The sequence below is a fragment of the Bubalus kerabau genome, chromosome 8 (assembly GCF_029407905.1).
Source record: "Bubalus kerabau isolate K-KA32 ecotype Philippines breed swamp buffalo chromosome 8, PCC_UOA_SB_1v2, whole genome shotgun sequence".
Lineage (NCBI taxonomy): Eukaryota > Metazoa > Chordata > Mammalia > Artiodactyla > Bovidae > Bubalus > Bubalus kerabau.
Window position 1 is genome coordinate 51,536,045 of NC_073631.1, and position 23,422 is coordinate 51,559,466.

Consider the following 23,422-nt stretch of genomic DNA (forward strand, 5'->3'; position numbering starts at 1 on the left):
AAAAACACCAATACAGTATACTAACGCATATATATGGAATTTAGAAAGATGGTAACAATAACCCTGTGTACGAGACAGCAGAAGAGACACTGATGTATAGAACAGTCTTATGGACTCTGTGGGAGAGGGAGAGGGTGGGAAGATTTGGGAGAATGGCATTGAAACATGTAAAATATCATGTATGAAATGAGTTGCCAGTCCAGGTTCGATGCACGATACTGGATGCTTGGGGCTGGTGCACTGGGACGACCCAGAGGGATGGAATGGGGAGGGAGGAGGGAGGAGGGTTCAGGATGGGGAACACATGTATACCTGTGGCGGATTCATTTTGATATTTGGCAAATCTAATACAGTTATGTTAAGTTTAAAAATAAAATAAAATTAAAAAAAAAAAAAAAAAAGGCAACAATGGTTGTCTGAGGAGATCTTACAAACAGCTGAGAAAAGAAGAGAAGCTAAAGGCAAAGGAGATAAGAAAAGATACACGCATCTGAATGCAGAGTTGCAAAGAATAGCAGGAGAGATAAGAAAGGCTAAATGATTAATGCAAAGAAATAGAAGAAAACAAAAGAATGGGAAGACTAGAGATGTCCTCAAGAAAATTAGAGATACCAAGGGAACATTTCCTGCAAAGATGGACAAAATAAAGGACAGAAACGGTATGGACCTAACAGAAGCAGAAGATATTAAGAGGTGGCAAGAATACACAGAAGTACTATACAAAATAGAGCTTCATGACCCAGATAACCACGATGGTGTGATCACTCACCTAGAGCCAGACATCCTGGAGTGTGAAGTCAAGTGGACCTTAGGTAGCATCACTATGAACAAAGCTAATGGAGATGATGGAATTCCAGCTGAGCTATTTTAAATACTAAAAGATGATACTGTGAAAGTACTACACTCAATATGCCAGCAAACTTGAAAAACTCAGCAGTGGCCACAGGACTGGAAAAGGTCAGTTTTCATTTCAATACCAAAGAAAGTTCAAACTACCACACAATTGCACTCATTTCACACGCTAGCAAAGTAACACTCAAAATTCACCAAGATAGGTTTCAACAGTACATGAACTAAGAACTCCCAGATGTTCAAGCTGGATTTAGAAAAGGCAGAAGAACCAGAAATCAAATTGCCAATATCCATTAGATCACAGAAAAAGCAAGACAGTTCCAAAAAAACATCTACTTCTTATTTACTGACTACACCAAAGCCTTTGATTATATGGATCACAATAAACTGGAAAATTCTGAAAGAGATGGGAATACCAGACACCTGACCTGCCTCCTGAGAAATCTGTATGCAGGTCAAGAAGCAACAGTTAGAACCAGACATGGAACAATGGACTGGTTCCAAATTGGGAAAGGAGTACATCAAGGCTGTATATTATCACCTTGCTTATTTAATTTATATGCAGAGTACATCATGAGAAATGCCAGGCTGGATGAAACACAAGCTGGAATCAAGACCCTGGAGAAATATCAATAACCTCAGATATGCAGATGACACCACCCTTGTGGCAGAAAGCAAAGAGGAACTAAAGAGCCTCTAGATGAAAGTGAAAGAGAAGTGTGAAAAGACTGGCTTAAAACTTAACATTCTAAAAACTAAGATCATGGCATTCATCAGTCATGGCATTCAGTCCCATCACATCACGGCAAACAAAAGGGGAAACAATGGAAACAGTGACAGACTTTATTTTCTTGAGCTCCAAAATGCAGCCATGAAATTGAGACACTTGCTCCTTGAACAAAAAGCTATGACCAACCTAGTTCAGTTCAGTTCAGTTCAGTCGCTCACTCGTGTCCGACTCTTTGCGACCCCATGAATCGCAGTATGCCAGGCCTCCCTGTCCATCACCAACTCCCGGAGTTCACCCAGACTCACGTCCATCGAGTCGGTGATGCCATCCAGCCATCTCATCCTCTGTTGTCCCCTTCTCCTCCTGCCCCCAATCCCTCTCAGCATCAGAGTCTTTTCCAATGAGTCAACTCTTCGAATGAGGTGGCCAAAGTACTGGAGTTTCAGCTTTAGCATCATTCCTTCCAAAGAAATCCCAGGGCTGATCTCCTTCAGGATGGACTGGTTGGATCTCCTTGCAGTCCAAGGGACTCTCAAGAGTCTTCTCCAACACCACAGTTCAAAAGCATCAATTCTTCGGCGCTCAGCTTTCTTCACAGTCCAACTCTCACATCCATACATGACCACAGGAAAAACCATAGCCTTGACTAGACGAACCTTTGTTGGCAAAGTAATGTCTCTGCTTTTCAATATGCTATCTAGGTTGGTCATAACTTTCCTTCCAAGGAGTAAGCGTCTTTTAATTTCATGGCTGCAGTCACCAGAAACATTACTCTGCCAACAAAGGTCCATCCAGTCAGCTATGGTTTTTCCAGTAGTCATTTATGGATGTGAGTTGGACCTTAAAGAAAGCTGAGAGCTGAAGAATTGATGTTTTTGAACTGCAGTGTTGAAGAAGACTCCTCAGAGTCCCTTGGACTGCAAGGAGCTCAAACCAGTCCATCCTAAAGGGAATCAGTCCTGAATATTCATTGGAAAGACTGATGCTGAAGCTGAAAGTCCAATACTTTGGCCACCTGGTGCAAAGAACTGACTCACTGGAAAAGACCCTGATGCTGAGCAAGATTGAAGGCAGGAGGAGAAGGGGATGACAGAGGATAAGAGGTTGTATGGCATCACCAACTCAATGGACATTGATTAGTTTGAGCAAGCCCTGGGAGTTGGTGATAGACAAGGAAGCCCGGAATGCTGCAGTGCATGGGGTCGCAAAGAGTCAGACATGACTTAGTTATTGAACAATAACAACAATGGAGCCGAGCAGACCAGTTGGAAGAGAAAGATGGCACTTCCAACTGATAAGAAAACAGATATTCTTAAAAACAAACAAAAAAGGCACCCAGTAATTATGATGTACTTATTCCTTTCATCCTCACTTCCCTACTTTCAAAGATTCACTGATTAATAGAAATGGAAAAATTGATTAACCTTCAGAAAAATCTTTCATAAATATTCTCTCAACGAAGTTCTAGAAAAACTCTGTGGCAGAAAAATGGTTAATTGCAAAACCACAAACCAAAAGAGCTACCTGAGCTAAGGCAAAGACTAACATCAGGAGAATGACACTTAGCAGAGATGGCTGCTAGAAAATTCCAAAATGAAAAGTTAATAAACTGAATTTTCATCAACTAAGTTTAAGATAAATCTATTTTACCCAAAATGTCTAGTCCTCATTAAAACATCTTACCTATCAATGATTCAAATATACAATATGAATAATTACCATGAACTAAAAAACAAACAAAAATAAAACTGCACTTTGAACACACGATAAAGAACACCATTAAATATTTTATTACTATTGTTAAATCCAAGAAAGAAGATGAGAAGCTTTTACATCTTTTCTTCTATCACTATCGTTTATATTAACAAATAGACTTACTGGTTCCACAACACAACCAACTTCTCAAACTACATAAATGTTTTTAAAATCTTAATGAGTAACATATGTTACAGGATCTAGTAGACAGGTCATAAAATGCCCACTCAAAACTGGCAAGCAGCAATAGCCATAAAATCCTAGTTGCCATGATAAATAAGTCACCTAACTTGTAAGCATTTTTTTTAAGTCATAAAAGCACTTTTATAAGGCTCATTATAATAGCACTTAGCCCTCACTTGCCCAAAGATTTCATAAAAGGTTTGGGCTGCAGGCACTTACAAAAGTAGTGGCAACAAGACTGAAATGTCAGCATCAATATCACAAGGCCAAACATAACTACAAACAGGGTGTAAACGGGACTTCCCTGGTAGTACAGTGGGTAAGAATCCACCTGCCAATACAAGGGACATGGGTTCAATCCCTGGTCTAGGAAGATCCCACATGCCTCAGAGCAACTAAACCGGTGCACCACAACTACTAGCTCACCCCGCAGAGCCAGTGAGCTGCAACTACCAAACCCGGGTGTGGCAACTATTGAAGTCCAAGCATGTTAGGGCCCACAAGCCGCAACTACTGAGCCTGTGTGCCGCAACCACTGAAGTCTGCATACCCTAGAGCCCACAAGCTGCAACTTCTGAAGCCTGCACGCCTAGAGCCCATGCTCTACAAAGAGAGAAACCACGGCAATGAGAAGCCCACACATGGCAATGAGAAGTGGCCCCCACTGCTCACAACTAGAAAAAGCCTGTGCAAAGCAACAAAGACTCAGTGCAGCCAAAAATGATCAATAATTTTTTTAAAGAGTGCAAACGAAGAACAATGGAGCACATGTTCCTGGATAAGCAGCAGAAAGGAAACAGCCTTGAAATAACTGACTGAGGAACAGCACTGGCTGATCGACAGTAACAGATGTAACCATAAAGTTGTAAAAATTATACTTAAAAAAAGGAAAGAGTAGGATAAACTGGGACGTCTATAACGCAGAGCAATTCTACCTATATTTTGTAAAGAATACATGTCTACAAACCAATACAGCAACAGGAAAACAGGCCAGAAACAACTAATTCATCAATGAAAAGCAAATGACAAACACAGCAAAAACAAAATGCAAATTAGAATAAGTTAAAAAATAAGTTAATATACTGTTTTTCACATGTGTGACTGGCAAATAATTTTTAAAAGCTAATGCCTATTAATGATGACAAAGTTATAGGTATATTTTCTCACATTAGTTCAAGAAAGAAGTTCATTTTGAAACATTAAGCAAAAACCTTAAACATAACCTCTGACCAGGAATTCAACTTCTTAAATTTATCCTAACAATGAAATAATTGTGCAAAAATATATCTCCAAGCATGGTCATCAAAGGATAGTTATACCAGTAAATAATATTAAAATGACCAAAGCAGTTAACAAGAATAGACTATTTACAGAAATTTTTAGAAAGTTTTCATCTGAATATTACTTAGCATTAAAATGATATATTTATGTTTATTAACATGAAAGTAATGTAATATTAATATAAAAGAATATATATAATAGATGTTGTAATGTACAAGGAAATAGTTGGGAGATTTCCCAAAATGAATTCCTAGGTGATATGTACCTACACTTCCTAGTTTTTCAGAAATTAATATATACCTTAACTTTCTTGTTTTCACAAATAAAATATTATAATTTTAAAAATTCAAAAATTATTCTATTAAACCATTGATAGTAGTATGACAGTAGTACTTAATTTTTTAAATAACACTACAATTGAGCTGATTATTCTGAAAAAAATAAAAATTCATACCCTATGGCAGGCCTTATCAAAATTCCTTCCTCAGTCAAATTTAGGAACTTAATAGTCATCAAACATAAGTATAAAATCATATTACTATGTTGTGGAGCAACTAAGCCTGTGCCCCACACCACTGAGGCTGTGCTCTACGGTCCGGGGAACCACAGCTACTGAGCCCACACACCTAGAACCGGTGCTTTGCAACAAGAGAAGCCACCATGATGAGAAGCCTGTGCACTGCAGCTGCAGAGTAGCCCTGCTCTCCACAACCAGAGGGAAGCCTGCGCAGCAATGAAGACCCAGCATATCCAGAAATAAAAGAACAAAAATAATAAAATTATTTTAAATATTATTAAATGAAACTTATACAAGTAAAATTGAGACTGTGAAAGTCAAATTAATTGGTCATTAGGATGTATTAAAAATAGTCATTATCTTCACAAAGGTACTATGCAGATAGAGACTGCTTTTTTAATATTCAGATCTTGTTTCTCTTCAGCTTTACGTTACCTTAATTTACGAGCATACTTTATAAAATACTCCTACATTTAAAACAACATATTTTCCCAAATTTAAAATGTTAAATATATGAAACATGTTTCATTTTTAAAATTCTGGGCAAATCCATAAACATTGCACATTAATTGCAACTGCTCCAGCCTTTGGTATGTTCCTTTTGTAAGTTTTCTGATATTACCCTGTACTTTTAATTAGGTCAGATTATCAAATCTAAAAAAATTCATTAAAGTGTGTACTTGGTGCATCTTTTTTATACTTAAATAAAGTGTTAAAAATAAAACTGAGATCTCTTTAAATGATGCCTCTTTTATGCTCTTAAATGTTTTCTAGAATAACCAGAAGCAAAAGACAAACCCCTAAGATATATTTTTGTTTTCTTAGAATACTCAGAATGAACACATTTAAATCCCAGACCAATCTCATATCTCAAAAGAAAAATGTAGGCAGCATCAATGGAGAAGAGGAACCATTCCATTAAAATTTTTTAAGTTGTTTTTAAGCTGTAAAAGTCCTTCAACTTCTACTCACAAATAGTATTGTTATAGCTGCTACCCTATGGTTTTTCCAGTACTCAGGTATGGATGTGAGAGTTGGACTATAAAGAAAGCTGAGCGCCCAAGAATTGATGCTTTTGAACTGTGGTGATGGAGAAGACTCGAGAGTCCCTTGGAGTGCTAGGAAATCAAACCAGCCAATCCTAAAGGAAATCAGTCATAAATATTCACTGGAAGGACGGATGCTGAAGTTCCAATACTTTGGCTATCTGATGCAAAGAACTGACTCACTGGAAAAGACCCCAGTGCTGGGAAAGATTGAAGGCAGGAGGAGAAGGGGACCACAGAGGATGAGATGGTTGGATGGCATCACCGACTTGATGGACATGAGTCTGAGCAAGCCCCGGGAGTTGGTGATAAATAGGGAGGCCTGGCATGCTGGAGTCCAAGGGGTCACAAAGAGTCGGACACAACTGAGCAACTGAACTAAGCCTGTACCCAAAATTTACAAAAATCCCAACATGACAAAATTATTTTGTCTTATAGCACTGTGGTTCTCATTAGCACCTCCACCAGAGAACAAGTAGAAGAAATAAATAAGTGCAAGTCGAAATCCTCTTCTTACTAGCTGTGTGACCCTAGGAATGCTACTTAATCTCATCGAAGCTCTGTTTGCCCATCTGCAAAATGAGAGCATCTACTTTATCTCACTGAGGTTGTGAAACCTCAATAAGATAAAATATATATAATGGTTAGCACAGTACTTGCCACAAGCAGTCAATGAATGACAGCTTTTATCATTTTTCTGAAATTTTATTTTTTAATGTGTTTTCAATTATGTGATGTATTATGGTTGTAAAAAAAAAAAACAACTATGTATTAATTAGTCTAGTTACTCAAAAAAATACTTTTTCTCACTTCAGTATATGAGACTTAATGTGTTTAGATGTGTTTATTCACCACATCAGTGGTGCCAGTGGTGAAGAATCTACCTGCCAATGCAGGAGACCCAAAAGACGCAGGTTTGATTCCTATGTTGAGAAGATCCCCCAGAACAGGAAATGACAACCCATTCTAGCATTCTTGCCTGGAAAATTCCATGGACAGACGAGCTTGGTGGACTCCAGTCCATGGGGTTGCAAAGAATAAGACACAACTGAGCACACAAACACATAGAGAGACAGAGCCCATCTTTAACTTGAAAATTTTATAGTAATGCTTCACTATTTTGTTACCAGAAAAAAAATGCATAAAAAATGTATATTATGTGATTTTAAAAAATGAATGAAAAGGATGGCGTTTTTGAACACGTAAAAGTGGAACACACAACCACAGATAATGATGAATAACCAATGTGACTTCAAAATATATATTAACAAATTCATCCTTTAGTTCTATTTCTAAAGAAAGAAGGACAAAAGGAAAGCAATACTGAGGGACCTACTATATGCTAGGCAAGGTCGAAGACAATCTATAAATTTGTCTCATTAAATCTACCCAACAGTCCTTTGAAATCTGAGAGAGAATTTACTTTGTCAAAACTAACATAGTGAGCAACAGGGATGGAAATGGGATTTAAATCAAGCTCTAGATGGCTTCAAAGCCTATGTTCTCTTGTCTCTTAATCATAAACTATATACATAGCAGGAACAATTATGTTATTTTATGGTATAATTTTAGGATGTATTGAAGTCTTTAAAGTGTCAGTAAAGAGAATATTACTATGATGAAAGAAAAGTTTGTGAATACTATGTTGTTCCAGTTATTACATTAAAAGAACTAGCCTCCAAGTGCCCATTCAACAAGATTTGTTCTTAAGTCATTTATCCTCAGTAGAAGTCTTCCCGGCTACTCCTTTTCAGTTTTTATTTTCAGTGCTAGAAGAGCTGACTCATTGGAAAAGACTCTGATGCTGGGAGGGATTGGGTGCAGGAGGAGAAGGGGACGACAGAGGATGAGATGGCTGGATGGCATCACTGACTCGATGGACATGAGTCTGAGTGAACTCCGGGAGATGGTGATGGACAGGGATGTCTGGCGTGCTGCGATTCATGGGGTCACAAAGAGTCGGAAACGACTGAACGACTGAATTGAACTGAACCCACTCTGGAATATCACTTTCACATTCCTTTGTTTTAGGTAGAAAGTCTCTACATCAATTAGATGGCTATTCTTAAGCACCGCCAAGCTTTATTAAAACAAAAAATACCTTCTCTGCCTCCTCCACCATCTGTCCAGCAATTACCACAGCTCAGCATTTATGGAGAAGACCAAGCACAAGTCCTCATATCATAGTTTAAAAGCAAACAGGATATTGAACTACTAACTTTACTAGGAAATTAATTCTATGCAAAATGCCTTGTTCATTGTATTGAGATCCTGACTAAACATTATTCTTATTTCTGTTAGAAGTAACTATGTCACATAACCAGGCTCCATCATGTGCCTATAATCCGATCTGGAATAACATCCTACAAATATCCCAAAGACCAAGAATGGATTTATTATTCAGGGCAATAACTCTAAAACAGTCTTAGAGGCAAGCATATAGTAGGGTTTTAAAACATTTATCAGTATAGAATTGATTATTTAAGCTTGTATGTGTTGTGTGTATGTGCTAAGTTTGTCTCCAACTCTTTGCAACCCATGGACTGTAGCCCACCAGGCTCCTCTGTCCATGGGATTTTCCCTGCAACAATACTGGAGTGGTTGCCATTTTCTCCTCCAGGGTATCTTCACCACCCAGGGATCAAACTCACGTCTCCTGCATTGCAGGCAGATTCTTTACCGCTGAGCTATCAGGGAAGCCATACATAAGCTTGATTAGAATAAATACTAGTTTTCTTCTAAGCCCAAATCGTTAACCTATAAAATCTTTAATGTGGCCTGAGGCCATTATTTGTTTCTTAAGAGCAACAGGGAAAAAGATGTATCATTAGCCATGATATCAGAAGAGTATGCAAGATATTTTACAACCCCTATTCCATTACAGCTGTTAACTTTAAAAACATGTTAATATTTCATATCTGTGTATAAAGAAAGTACCCATTTCCTGAAAATAAAAAGTTATATAGCTTGGCACTTCTGTGCTTGTATGTGTATTTTATTTTGTTTTGATAAGGTTTTCCTAGTTCAGAACTTCACAGATCAGCCACTCTCTTTCTTACAACAACAAATAATCCTTCATCCAGATAGCTGATATGGTATAGATGCATTTGCTTTTTATTTGCTACCAGAACAAGTTACCACAAACTTAGAAGGCTGAAAACTACACATTTATTATCTTCCAGTTCTGAAGGTTAGAAGTCTCAATGGGACTCAAAATGAGTCTCAATGGGAGAGAATCAAGGTGTTACCATAGCTACATTCCTTTCTGGAAGTTCTAAGAGAGATACCCTCTCCTAGTTCATTCATTATGTGGGCAGAATTTAATTCCTTCAGGTTGTAGCACTGAGGTTCTCATTTCCTTACTGTCATTTGGCGACAGTTCCCAGCTACTAGAGGACATCTGCATGTCCATGCCTCCCTTCCTTTAATTTCAAAGCCATCTATGGTAGGTTAAGTACTTTCACGCTTCAAATCTCTCCAGCCTCCTCTTCTACCATTCCATTTCTCTGGCTCACTCTTCTGCTTTCCGCTTTCATGTTCAAAAACTCAAGTATTTAGAATGGTCCCATCTGGATAATCAGAGTAATCTCATCTCAAGGTCCACAAGAAACTACATCTGCAAAGTTCCTTCTGCCATATAAAGTACTGTATTCATAGGTTCTAATGGCACCCCACTCCAGTACTCTTGCCTGGCAAATCCCATGGATGGAGGAGCCTGGTAGGCTGCAGTCCACGGGGTTGCTAGGAGTTGGACACGACTCAGCGACTTCACTTTCACTTTTCACTTTCATGCATTGGAGAAGGAAATGGCAACCCACTCCAGTGTTCTTGCCTCGAGAATCCCAGGGACGGGGGAGCCTGGGGGGCTGCCGTCTCTGGGGTCGCACAGAGTCGGACACAACTGAAGCGACTTAGCAGCAGCAGCAGTGAGTAAGATGGAGAAGGAAATGGCAACCCAGTCCAGTGTTCTTGTATCTTTGAGGAGACGCATTATTGTGCCTACCATACAATTGGTTTCCCTGGTGGCTCAGATGGTAAAAAATTTGCCTGCAATTCAGGAGACCTGGGTTAGATCCCTGTGTTGCGAGGATCCCCCAGAGAAGGAAATGGCAACCCACGCCAATATTCTTGTCTAGAAAATCCCATGGACAGAGGAGCCTGGAGGGCTACAGTCCATGGGGTCACAAAGAGTCGGACATGAATAAGCAACTAACACTTTCACTTTCACCATACTACACCATACTTGTTGAACTGCACTGACTTAAAGCAAGGAACAAAAGAGCATGTCACCATCTTTTGGCTAAATAAAAAAAAATTCCTAGACTAAACTACAGAGTTCAAAATACTCAGCAATCTTCATCAAATACTACCATCAAAGAATCCATCAATTTAGATAGACATTATCACGAAATCCTTACCTCTTCTTAAATGGAAAAATATCTAAGTATCTTAACAACGTACTCAAGGCTAACTCTACTTCTCACTGTGAAACAGCACTGGTTTCTACCACTGGCACTCGTTTCTACCACTCTCTGTCTTCACTTTCTTGATGTTCCACAAATCTTTATCTGGAAGAAAGCTTCCCACAAAGCTAAAGACACCCTGAAAGACCCACAGGGTTAAATGAAAACTTCTGGAAAGCATGACACTTTTTATAGCCCAGAAACAAAAATCAATAAGACCCATCAGTGCAAGACACAACCATCTAAAAACTTAGAATCCTCATATTAAATATATCTGAAAACTAGAGAAAGGGTGTTGCTGCTTTTAAACTAGCTTTGGCTAAAAGAAAGAATAACTTCTATGGGTACAGTTCTTCTGTTTCTCTTCTAAGTAAATGAAAGACTTGCCTCAGAGAACTTGCCTTAGAGAACTGACTTATCTTAGTTAAACAGACAGAAAAAAGATCCCATAAAACTTTAAGTAAAAATTTTCACAAAATATGTCATCCTTTCAAAATAGAGTAATAACTTTTAATAGTAGTAGACTCAAAAGGCAAAGTAAAGATAAAATGAGTTGGCAACTTTATTGTTCTATATTTGCACATTACTTAAGACTCCATGAATCATTCTTGTATCCATTCATTCTTTAGGAATACAGAGATTTTGTATACACAAAATTCAAGTCTGCACTGAACATTAACTCTAATCATATGAAAAAACTAATATTAATGCATGGATTCTCAACCTACATAGATTTTTATCAAAGCAATTTAAATTTACAAAGCTCATCTGACTTTATGGACTTTGACTGCATATGCATAAAAGGCAAGTACAAATTATTTTAGCCTAGCTGTCACTAATGGCAGAGTAAATTGGTCAAGTATAGTTTCCTACAGATAATTTCTAAACCTAGATAAGCCATTTTATGTCTTTATTTTGTAATTGAAAGAAAACTGCTTTACAATGTTGTGTTGGTTTCTGCTCTACAACAACACAAATCAGCCATGATTATACATATATCCTCTCCCTCTTGAGCCTCCCTCTCCTCTTCCAATCCCACCCCTCTAGGTCAAAACAGTGTTATACAGAAACTTTTCTCCAGCTATCTATTTTACACATGAGAGTGTACAGATGTTGATGCTATTTTCTCCATTCATCCCACTCTCTCCTTCCCCTACTGTGTCCAAAAGTCCATTCTCTACATCTGCATCTCTATTCTTTCCCTGCACACAGGTTCATCAACACCATTTTTCTAGATTCCAGATGTATATGACTTAATATATGGTATTTGTTTTTCTCTTCTGACTTACTTCACTCTGTATAACAGGCTCAAGGTTCATCCACCTCACTAGAACTAACTCAAATGCATTTTCATGGCTGAGTAGTATTCCACTACTATTGAACTAGTTCGAATCCTAAAATATGATGCTATGAAAGTGCTGCACTCAATATGCCAGCAAATTTGGAAAACTCAGCAGTGGCCACAGGACTGGATAAGGACAGTTTTCATTACAATCCCAAAGAATGCTCAAACTGCACAATTGCATTCATCTCACATGCTAGCAAAGTACTTCTCCAAGCCAGGCTTCAACAGTACATGAACAGTGAACTTCCAGATGTTCAAACTGTATTTTAAAAAGGCAGAGGAACCAGAGATCAAAATGCCAACATCCACTGGATTATCCAAAAAGCAAGACAGTTCCAGAAAAACATCTATTTCTGCTTTACTGACTATGCCAAAGCCTTTGACTATGTGGATCACAATAAACTGTGGAACATTCTAAAAGAGATGGGAATAACAGACCACCTGACACGCCTCTTGAGAAACCTGTATGCAGGTCAGGAAGCAACAGTTAGAACTGGACATGGAACAACAGGCTGGTTCCAAATAGGAAAAGGAGTACGTCAAGGCTGTATATTATCACCCTGCTTATTTAACTTATATGCAGAGTACATCATGAGAAACGCTGGGCTGGAAGAAGCACAAGCTGGAATCAAGATTGCCCAGAGAAGTATCAATAACTTCAGATATGCAGATGACACCACCCTTATGGCAGAAAGTGAAGAGGAACTAAAAAGCCTCTTGATGAGAGTGAAAGAGGAGAGTGAAAAAGTTGGCCTAAACCTCAACATTCAGAAAACGAAGATCATGGCATCCGGTCCCATCACTTCATGGGAAATAGATGGGGAAACAGTGGAAACAGTGTCAGACTTTATTTTTCTGGGCTCCAAAATCACTGCAGATGGTGACTGCAGCCATGAATAAAAAGACGCTTACTCCTTGGAAGGAAAGTTAGGACCAACCTAGACAGCATATTCAAAAGCAGAGACATTACTTTGCCAACAAAGGTCCGTCTAGTCAAGGCTATGCATTTTCCAGTGGTCATGTATGGATGTGAGAGTTGGACTGTGAAGAAAGCTGAGCACAGAAGAATTGATGCTTTTGAACTGTGGTGCTGGAGAAGACTCTTGAAAGTCCCTTGGACTGCAAGGAGATCCAACCAGTCCATTCTGAAGGAGATCAGCCCTGGGATTTCTTTGGAAGGAATGATGCTAAAGCTCAAACTCCAGTTCTTTGGCCACCTCATACGATAAGTTGACTCATTGGAAAAAACTCTGATGCTGGGAGGGATTGGGTGCAGGAGGAGAAGGGGATGACAGAGGATGAGATGGCTGGATGGGATCACTGACTCGATGGACGTGAGTCTGAGTGAACTCCGGAAGCTGGTGATGGACAGGGAGGCCTGGCGTGCTGCGATTCATGGGGTCTCAAAGAGTCAGACACAACTAAGAGACTGAACTGAACTGAACTGATGGGTATTATCTGTTAAATATAAATTTGACTAACATTAAATTCAATTAGTTAAAAAATGAGGGTTTATCGGTATGTTATTTTATTGATAACACAATTATGTCTTCAACTACTGGCAACCCTCAATATCAGTATAAACCCATTATTCTGGATTTGAGCACAGCATCACCCCGATCTGGGGGTAGCTGAATCCAATCACATATGTAAGTATTTTCCCTGGTGGCTCAGACAGTAAAGAATCTGGCTGCAATGTAGGAGAACTGGGTTGGACCCCTGGGTCAGGAGGATCCCCTGAAGAAGGAATGGCTACCCACTCTAGTATTCTTTTTTTTTTAATTTTATTTTATTTTTAAACCTGAAACACTGTATTAGTTTTGCCAAACATCAAAACAAATCCGCCCCAGGTATACATACGCTCCCCATCCTGAATCCCCCTCCCTCCTCCCTCCCCACACCATCCCTCTGGGTCGTCCCAGTGCACCAGCCCCAAGCATCCAGTATCGTGCATTGAACCTGGACTGGCAACTCATTTCATACACGATATTACACATGTTTCAATGCCATTCTCCCAAATCTTCCCACCCTCTCCCTCTCCAACAGAGTCCATAAGACTGTTCTATACATCAGTGTCTCTTTTGCTGTCTCGTACACAGGGTTATTGTTACCATCTTTCTAAATTCCATATATGCGTTAGTATACTGTATTGGTGTTTTTCTTTCTGGCTTACTTCACTCTGTATAATAGGCTCCAGTTTCATCCTCCTCATTAGAACTGATTCAAATGTGTTCTTTTTAATGGCTGAGTAGTACTCCATTGTGCATATGTACCACAGCTTTCTTATCCATTCATCTGCTGATGGACATCTAGGTTGCTTCCATGTCCTGGCTATTATAAACAGTGCTGCGATGAACACTGGGGTACACGTGTCTCTTTCCCTTCTGATTTCCTCAGTGTGTATGCCCAGCAGTGGGATTGCTGGATCATAAGGCAGTTCTATTTTCAGTTTTTTAAAGAATCTCCACACTGTTCTCCATAGTGGCTGTACTAGTTTGCATTCCCACCAATCCACTCTAGTATTCTTGCCTGGAGAATTCCATGGACAGAGGAGCCTGGAGGGCTACAGTCCATGTGGTCACAAAGAATCGGACACAACTGAGTGACTAACATTTTCACTTTGAGACCATCTAAATCATTGGAAAAGACCCTGATGCTAGAAAAGACTGATGGCAAGAGGAGGGAGCAGCAGAGGATGAAATGGTTGGATAGCATCACCGACTCAATGGACGTGAATCTGAGCAAACTACAGGAGACCGTGGAGGACAGAGGTGCCTGGCGTGCAGCAGCCCATGGGGTCACAAGGAGTCTGACACAACTTAAGCGATACAAAACAACAGATCAAACACAGTCACTGAAAACATTTGTCATCATATGTGACCAATACTGCAGGTTTAAAAAGGCATGTATTGAATTTGCTATGTTGAAGCTATATATGTTTTAAATGCATTTAAGATATTATCTCACCTAAAGATCATCATATTAAGTGAATTAAGTCAGAAAGAGAAAGACAAATACCATATGATATCATTTGCAGATTAAATCTAAAGTATGGCGCAATGAACTTAGCTATGAAACAGAAACAGACTCACAGACATAGAAAACAAACTTACTGTTACCAAACAGGAAAGGAATAAAGTAAGAGTTTGGGATGACCAGATACAAACTACTACATAGAAAATAAACAACAAGGTCCTACTGTGTGTAGCATAGGGAAGTATATTCAATAAACCATGATGAAATAAATCATGATGAAAAAGAATACTAAAAAGAACATGTGTGTGTGTGTGTGTAACTCACTTTGCTGTACACCAGAAACTAACACAACACTGTAAAACAACTATTTGTTGTTGTTGTTCAGTTGCGAAGTCATATCCAACTCTTCTGCCAGCCAATGGACTATAGTCTGCCAGGTTCCTTTGTTTATGGGATTTCCCAGGCAAACCAACTATACTTCAACTAAAAAAGAAGTCATCTTAGACCTAATTTATTCCTGGAAACAGTTATATGGATTATTTACAAATTTCCCACTAATAAACAATTTTTAAAAGCCTGAAATAAAACTTCCTAAAATTTTCATCAACTATATTATCTTACAGACATCTCAAAAAAATTAATTAGTTCATCAATTAATCACCTATTATGTGGCAAGACTATATAAATCATACTTTTTCCCACCTATGAATAAATCAAAAATGTTTGCATATAAGTGCTGTTTTATCAGATTGAGAAAGTATCAGTTATAAAAAGGATATTAATTGATAAAAGGAACTTAGACTATCCATTCCTTCCATAATAAATATTTCATAAAATGCTTCTGTGATAAATTTGGTTTTAAGAATATTTTCTCATGATATATGGTGCTAATATGCTGCAACTTAGCAACAAAATTATAAAACTCAGAACAGACCAGACACAATGAAAATTAATGGAGGATATACTTTCTTTTTTTGGCTGTGCCACTCAGCATAAAATACATTCACTGTATAAACATGATATATCTTAAATGTGATTTAAGTGTATTGCCTTAACTAATGCTCAAAAAAAGACCGAAATTATCTACTCCCAAGACTTTTCCTGAAGAAGTCACTATTCACTGTGATACAATTTAATCTTGAAATCTGCACTAGTTTTTTTTAACCATACATAATAATCTGAATGAAAACTACATATAAGTCTGCACTAAAAAAATTCTGCTTATTCTGTCAATAAGTTACCAGTTTGATTTTAATTTTTACTCCCCTAATGCCTAATGATGTTGAGTATTTTATATGCATATTTTCCATTGTGGCTGAGATGGTAAAAGCATCTGTCTGCAATGTAGGAGACCCGGGTTCGATCCCTGGGTTGGGAAGAGCTCCTGGAGAAGGAAACGGCAACCCACTTCAGTACTCTTGCCTGGAAAATCCCACGGACAGAGGAGCCTGGTAGGCTATAGTCCATGGGGGTCACAAAGAGTCAGACACGACTGAGCGACTTCACTTCACTTTCCATTCACATACATTCTTTGATGAAGTATCTGTTCAAAGAGTTTGCCTATTTTTTAATTGGGTTGTTTATGTTCTTACCAATGTTCAAAGTTTTTCATATATTCTAGATACAAGTCCTTTATCAACTATATACTCTGCAAACATTTTCTGTCTATGGCTTGTCATTCCTCTAACAGAATCACTCATAGAAATTTAAATTTAAATTTTGAGAATTAAAATTTAATTTAAATTTTGAGAACATCTAATTTACCAATTTGTGTGTGGTGGTGGGGGGAGGGGACTGTGCTTTCGGTTATACATCTAAGAAATCATTTTCAAAGTCATAAAAATGTCCTCTGTTTCCATTCAGAAGTTTTATAGTTTTAAGTTTTACATTTAGGACTATGAGCCACTTTCAGTTTTGCTTTATTTTTTAATATGAAGTAGGTCCGAATACAAGTTCCCTGTTTTACATGTGGCTATCCAATTGTTCCAGTACCAACTGTTGAGAACACTATCTTTTCTTCAATAAATGTGCCAAAAATCCATTTTTCTTACATGTGTGGATCTTCTTCTGGGCTCTCTACTTCGTTCCATTGACCTATCTCTTTGTCTTGGTTAGTAGAAGTCATTGCAATAGGTCTTCCAGTCAGGTATGGTTAATGCTCCAATTTTACTTTCTTTTAAAAGTTTTGGCTATTTGAGATCCTTTGCATTTGATTATGAATTTTACAATCAGTTTGTCAATGGCTAATAAAAGCCTGCTGGGACTCAGACTATAATTGTGTTGAATCTATACAAATCAATTTAGAGAGACTGGGCATATTAAAAACGATCAAGTCTTCCAATTCACAGACAAAATTTATTCACTTATTTAGGTCTTTTTTAATTGTTCTCAATAATGTTTTTAGTTCTCAGTATATAGGTCTTGTGTTCAGTTCAGTTGCTCAGTCGTGTCCGACTCTTTGCGACCCCATGAACCGCAGCACGCCAGGCCTCCCTGTCCATCACCAACTCCCGGAGCCCACCCAAACCCATGTCCATCAAGTTGGTGATGCCATCCAACCATCTCATCCTCTGTCGTCCCCTTCTCCTCCTGACCTCAATCTTTCCAGCATAAGGGTCTTTTCAAATGAGTGAAATGGCCACCTCTTCACATCAGGTGGCCAAAGTATTGGAGTTTCAGCTTCAAAATCAATCCTACCAATGAACACCCAGGACTGATCTCCTTTAGGATGGACTGGTTTGTTCTCCTTGCAGTCCAAGGGACTCTCAAGAGTCTTCTCCAACACCACAGTTCAAAAGCATCAATTCTTCGGCGCTCAGCTTTCTTTATAGTCCAACTCTCACATCCATACATGACCACTAGAAAAACCATAGCCTTGACTAGATGGACCTTTGTTGACAAAGTAATGTCTCTGCTCTTTAATATGCTGTCTAGGTCGGTCATAGCTTTCCTTCCAAGGAGTAAGTGTCTTTTAGTTTCATGGCTGCAATCACCATCTGCAGTGATTTTGGAGCCCAGAAAAATAAAGTCTGATACTGTTTCCACTGTTTCCCCGTCTATTTGCCTCTTTTGTCAAATTCAACCCTAAGTATACAGGTCGTGTGTATCTTTTGTCAAATTCAACCTTAAGTAGTTCATATTTTTGATGTTACTATGAGTGGTATTTTTTAATTTCAATTTCCAATTGCTTGTTAATACTATTATGTAGAAATACAAGTAATTTTATATATTCATCATATATCCTGAAATCCTGCTAGATTCATTTATTAGCTCTACTAACTTCTTCTTGTGAACTCAAAGCAAGATGCTGCTGCTGCTAAGTCACTTCAGTCGTGTCCAACTCTGTGCGACCCCATAGACAGCAGCCCACCAGGCTCCACCGTACCTGGGATTCTCCAGGCAAGAACACTGGAGTGGGTTGCCATTTCCTTCTCCAATGCATTAAAGTGAAGTCGCTCAGTCATGTCTGATTCTTCGCGACTCCATGGACTGCAGCCTACCAGGCTCCTCCGTCCATGGGATTTTCCAGGCAAGAGTACTGGAGAGGGTTGCCATTGCCTTCTCCAAGCAAGATACTACTACATACCTATTAGAATGGCTAATATTAAGATGACTGACTGTAACAAGTGTTACCAAGGATGTAGAGAAAGTACAGTTTTCATCAACTTTGGGTTGAATACCTGGGCAATTTCAGATCATATATACTTAGTATATGATCTGGTTGTTCCACACCTATATTTTTTATCACAGAGAAATGAAAGCAAATGTCTATAAAAACACCTTTATATGAATGTTCATGATAGCCTGATTTGTAATAACCAAAAATTAGGAACAACTGAAATACAAATCTACAGGTGAATGAATAAACCAACTGGGGAATATCCATATAATGGAAAACTACTTGGCAATAAAACAGAATGAGCTACTGATACACACAACACAGACGCATCAAAATAATTAAGCTGATTGAAAGAGGCCAAAAAAAAAAAAACCCACATATGAACTATCTGATTCCATAGAAAGCAGATCCATAAATGCATGAGAAAAAATTAACATGGGGCATAAGGAAACTTTGAGGGAGATAGTCATGTTCACTATAATACTGATGGCTTCAAGTCACAACTTGCCAATATGTAAATTTTCAATATGCTGCAGTTTACCATATATCACTTAGACCTCAATTTTTTAAAAAAGAAAATGTACCAGCATGCTAGGTCCCAGAATACACTTTTTAATTGATAAATAACTTTAAATTGATATATAATTCACACAGCATACAATTCAACTTTTTGCAGCATACAATTCAGTGGCTTTTTGTAGTGACAGAAGTTGTGCAACAATCACCAGTATTTAATTCCAGAACATTTTCACCACTCCAAAGAGTGGCACCCATTAGCAGTCACTGACATTCCCCCCAGTCCCTCAGAATATAATTAATTTCCAGATGATGATGTATTTCATCTGGTCACTACATTTCAAGCCTCAAGACCTTTCAAGTTTGAGAGACTGGTTTTAAGTTAATTTCAAGTACCTGCTACTGTTTATCATCGTATTCTTTCTAATGAGAACCAAAACCATACAAATATAAACATGATAATTTCACAGAAGTTCCAATCACAGAAATGTCATTTATAGTGTACATGTGTACCGTTACAGTGATTACTAAATTATTAACATTATTAAAACATTAACTCCAAATGTAGAAACTTTATCTCCCTCTTGGCTCTCCTTATTATCAATGCCAGGACTGTCCAAGAATACAGTGGGGAATGATGAAGACATGATGCCTCTGAAATTTTTGAATAGCACATAATCTGTGCCTTAATGAAGAAAAAAGAAGACATCACCATTTGCCTCACAGCATATGCTGTTTCTAGAAGAGATGATAATCAAAATCAAAACCTAGTGATTTTTTATTATGGAAGAGTGTAAGTGATGATAAATATAATAAGCCTTGGAATAATGTGTGTTTGCTTTTTAATGATTCTATCACCCTATATTTTATTTTTTGGAGCACAGAAATTAAATGTGACAAAGCAAAAAATAACAGCTGATACTAGGATTTTTTACTTTTATATTTAGCACATATTATGAAAAAACTCTAACGTATGTCTCACTGCTTAAAAATCAACTTTTTATATAACATATTCCAAGCACACTAGATTACAAGTTCAATATATTCCCAATGATGTGCCTAAGCAATGTATCTGAACATTATAAATTGAAATGCTGTTGAAGCATGATTTGTGAAGGATACTACATTTTTATAATCAAAAACAAGCAATAAGCATTACAGTATGACTACATAATTTAAATATCAAAGATAGGAAAATTCAAAAAGAACATAAAATGCACATCTTTCTGATATTCTTTTAGCACAACTACTTTCAAAACACATTACTAAGAGTAAGGAGACTCTTGATATTTGAGATGGATGTAATCAAGGACTTTCTGAACCTAAAATGGTACAAATTCCACTAACCACATCCACTTCAGAAAAATTACTGGGTACCCAATGAAAAGTAGAAAATCACAAAGCCTCATTAAAATGCAGGTGTTAGGTGGTTCTTTATGTACTTAGAAGATATTCAAAATTTTGCCTAAAAAATTATGAACTCCTTCATCATGGACCTTGCAACTTGTTAATAATCAAAGCTGTGACTGTTAAACCCTCAAATGTCAAGAGGCTGCTCTAAATGTTTGAGAAAAGAATGATGAATGAGAAATGAATTCAAAAGATCTTCTAGGCACCATATCAACATGAGACTTGTGACCTAAAAAACAGCACTTCTGAACATTTCCCCCTACAGAATGAAAACTTAAGTTCACATAAGACCTATACACAAATGTTAAAGTAGCTTAAATTTATAATCACCAAAAACTGGAAACACAAATATCCTTCAACCAGTGAATCTATGAACAAGAGGACTTACCAAGTTCATTGAGACTCTGAGCAGCTTTTGTTATCTCTCTACTTCCCCCCTGCAGTTGTCCTTGGAGTCTCTTACTGAGATATAAGATGCGAATGATTCTCCGAAGCAAATCACAGGCAACCTGTGAAATGTTAAGTAAGTAAAGTCAATCCATGAAGTTTCATGACATAGTGAATCGACTGTCTAATCTTTCCAGATGCTAGAGATCCAATATCCAGGCAAGACAGAGCTCTGACCAATTAAAGCAGAATCAGGTTTTTGTTTTTGTTTTAATATCCTTATGCAGGCCCAGTGTACAGCCAAGGTTGACAACCACTGTGCTAGAGCTGCTTAGCTTCCTACTACTGTTCCTTATTGTTTCTTAGTTTATTGTTCCTACGTCCCTAGGGGAACAGACTTACTAGACCTTAAAGAATAAGCATGCCCTTAATTGATTCTTCCTAATTTATCATTAATAACTACATGTAAAAGAGAAAGCTATTTTAAAAATTAACCTATAATTTGTATGTCACCTTCTATTCCCTTTTCTGTTATTACATCCAATCCTGGGTCTTTACCTATTCAAAAGACTAAGACATGAAATAATGACTCATGTATTTTTAGACAGAGGTAATCCAGGGTGACTGCCAGGAGAGAATGACAAGAAAGGAGACTGATGGAGTAACATATATGTAATTACCGTCAGCTTCAGTGGTGACAATAAAGAAAAGAGAGACAGTCTATGTTGCTACATCACAGCCATCTTTGAATGATCCTGAAGCTGGATGAAGCAACAATATCTCCCATCTAAGGAGGAAAATCCTAACTGGTGGCAATAATAATTAAAAGACCTAGGAAGACAGGGTCCTGAGGCTTCAACTATAAACATTTTTTCTGAAAGAAATACACATACACCTCAGAGCCACACACAGCCCCACTTGTGCACATACAACATACACAAATGTACAATCAAATATATGTTTACAAACATATGTAAATCAAGGCAGCCAAGTACTAAACATGTTTAACTGACTGCTTTTGTGAGTAACAAGAGTTTGAAGTACTTAAAATAATAAAATAATGTCCACTCCGCCTCGACCCCCCCGCCCCCCGCCATCACAAACTGAAGATTTAGGCATCTTAATCTTTTAGTTCAGTTCAGTTCAGTCGCTCAGTCGTGTCCGACTCTTTGCGACCCCATGAATCGCAGTACGCCAGGCCTCCCTGTCCATCACCAGCTCCTGGAGTTCACTCAAACTCACATCCATCGAGTCGATGATGCCATCCAGCCATCTCATCCTCTGTCGTCCCCTTCTCCTCCTGCCCCCAATCCCTCCCAGCATCAGAGTCTTTTCCAATGAGTCAACTCTTCGCATGAGGTGGACAAAATATAGGAGTTTCAGCTTTAGCATCAGTCCTTCCAATGAACACCCAGGACTGATCTCCTTTAGGATGGACTGGTTGGATCTCCTTGCCATCCAAGGGACTCTCAAGAGTCTTCTCCAACACCATAGTTCAAAAGCATCAATCCTTTGGCGCTCAGTTTTCTTCAGAGTCCAACTCTCACATCCATACATGACCACAGGAAAAACCATAGCCTTGACTACATGAACCTTTCTTGGCAAAGTAATGTCTCTGCTTTTGAATATGCATGCTATTTAGGTTGGTCATAACTTTCCTTTCAAAGAGTAAGCATCTTTTAATTTTATGGCTGCAATTACCATCTGCAGTGATTTTGGAACCCAAAAAAATAAAGTCTGACACTGTTTCCACTGTTTCCCCATCTATGTCCCATGAAGTGATGGGATCAGATGCCATGATCTTCGTTTTCTGAATGTTAAGCTTTAAGCCAACTTTTTCACTCTCCTCTTTCACTTTCATCAAGAGGCTTTTTAGTTCCTCTTCACTTTCTGCCATAAGGGTGGTGTCATCTGCATATCTCAGGTTATTGATATTTCTCCCGGCAATCTTTTTTTTTTTCCTCCTGGCAATCTTGATTCCAGCTTGTGCTTCTTCCAGCCCAGTGTTTCTCATGATGTACTCTGCATATAAGTTAAATAAGCAGGGTGACAATATACAGCCTTGACAGACTCCTTTTCCTATTTGGAACCAGTCTGTTGTTCCATGTCCAGTTCTAACTGTTGCTTCCTGACCTGCCTACCTAGAGCCAGACATCCTGGAATGTGAAGTCAAGTGGGCCTTAGAAAGCATCACTAAGAACAAAGCTAGTGGAGGTGATGGAATTACAGTTGAGCTATTTCAAATCGTGAAAGATGATACTGTAGAAGTGCTGCACTCAATATGCCAGCACATTTGGAAAACTCAGCAGTGGCCACAGGACTGGAGAAGGACAGTTTTCATT

General features: G+C 38.3%; 1 protein-coding gene across 4 annotated transcripts in view; it reads right to left on the minus strand.

The window, feature by feature from the left end:
• Nucleotides 1-23,422, minus strand: part of COG5 (component of oligomeric golgi complex 5) — a 288,655-nt gene that overhangs the window by 226,179 nt on the left and 39,054 nt on the right. For all 4 annotated transcript variants that reach the window (XM_055590250.1, XM_055590249.1, XM_055590251.1 and 1 more), the window contains exon 6: nt 21,082-21,202. In XM_055590250.1, the coding sequence (XP_055446225.1) occupies nt 21,082-21,202 (121 nt within the window). The remainder of the gene's footprint in view (nt 1-21,081; nt 21,203-23,422) is intronic.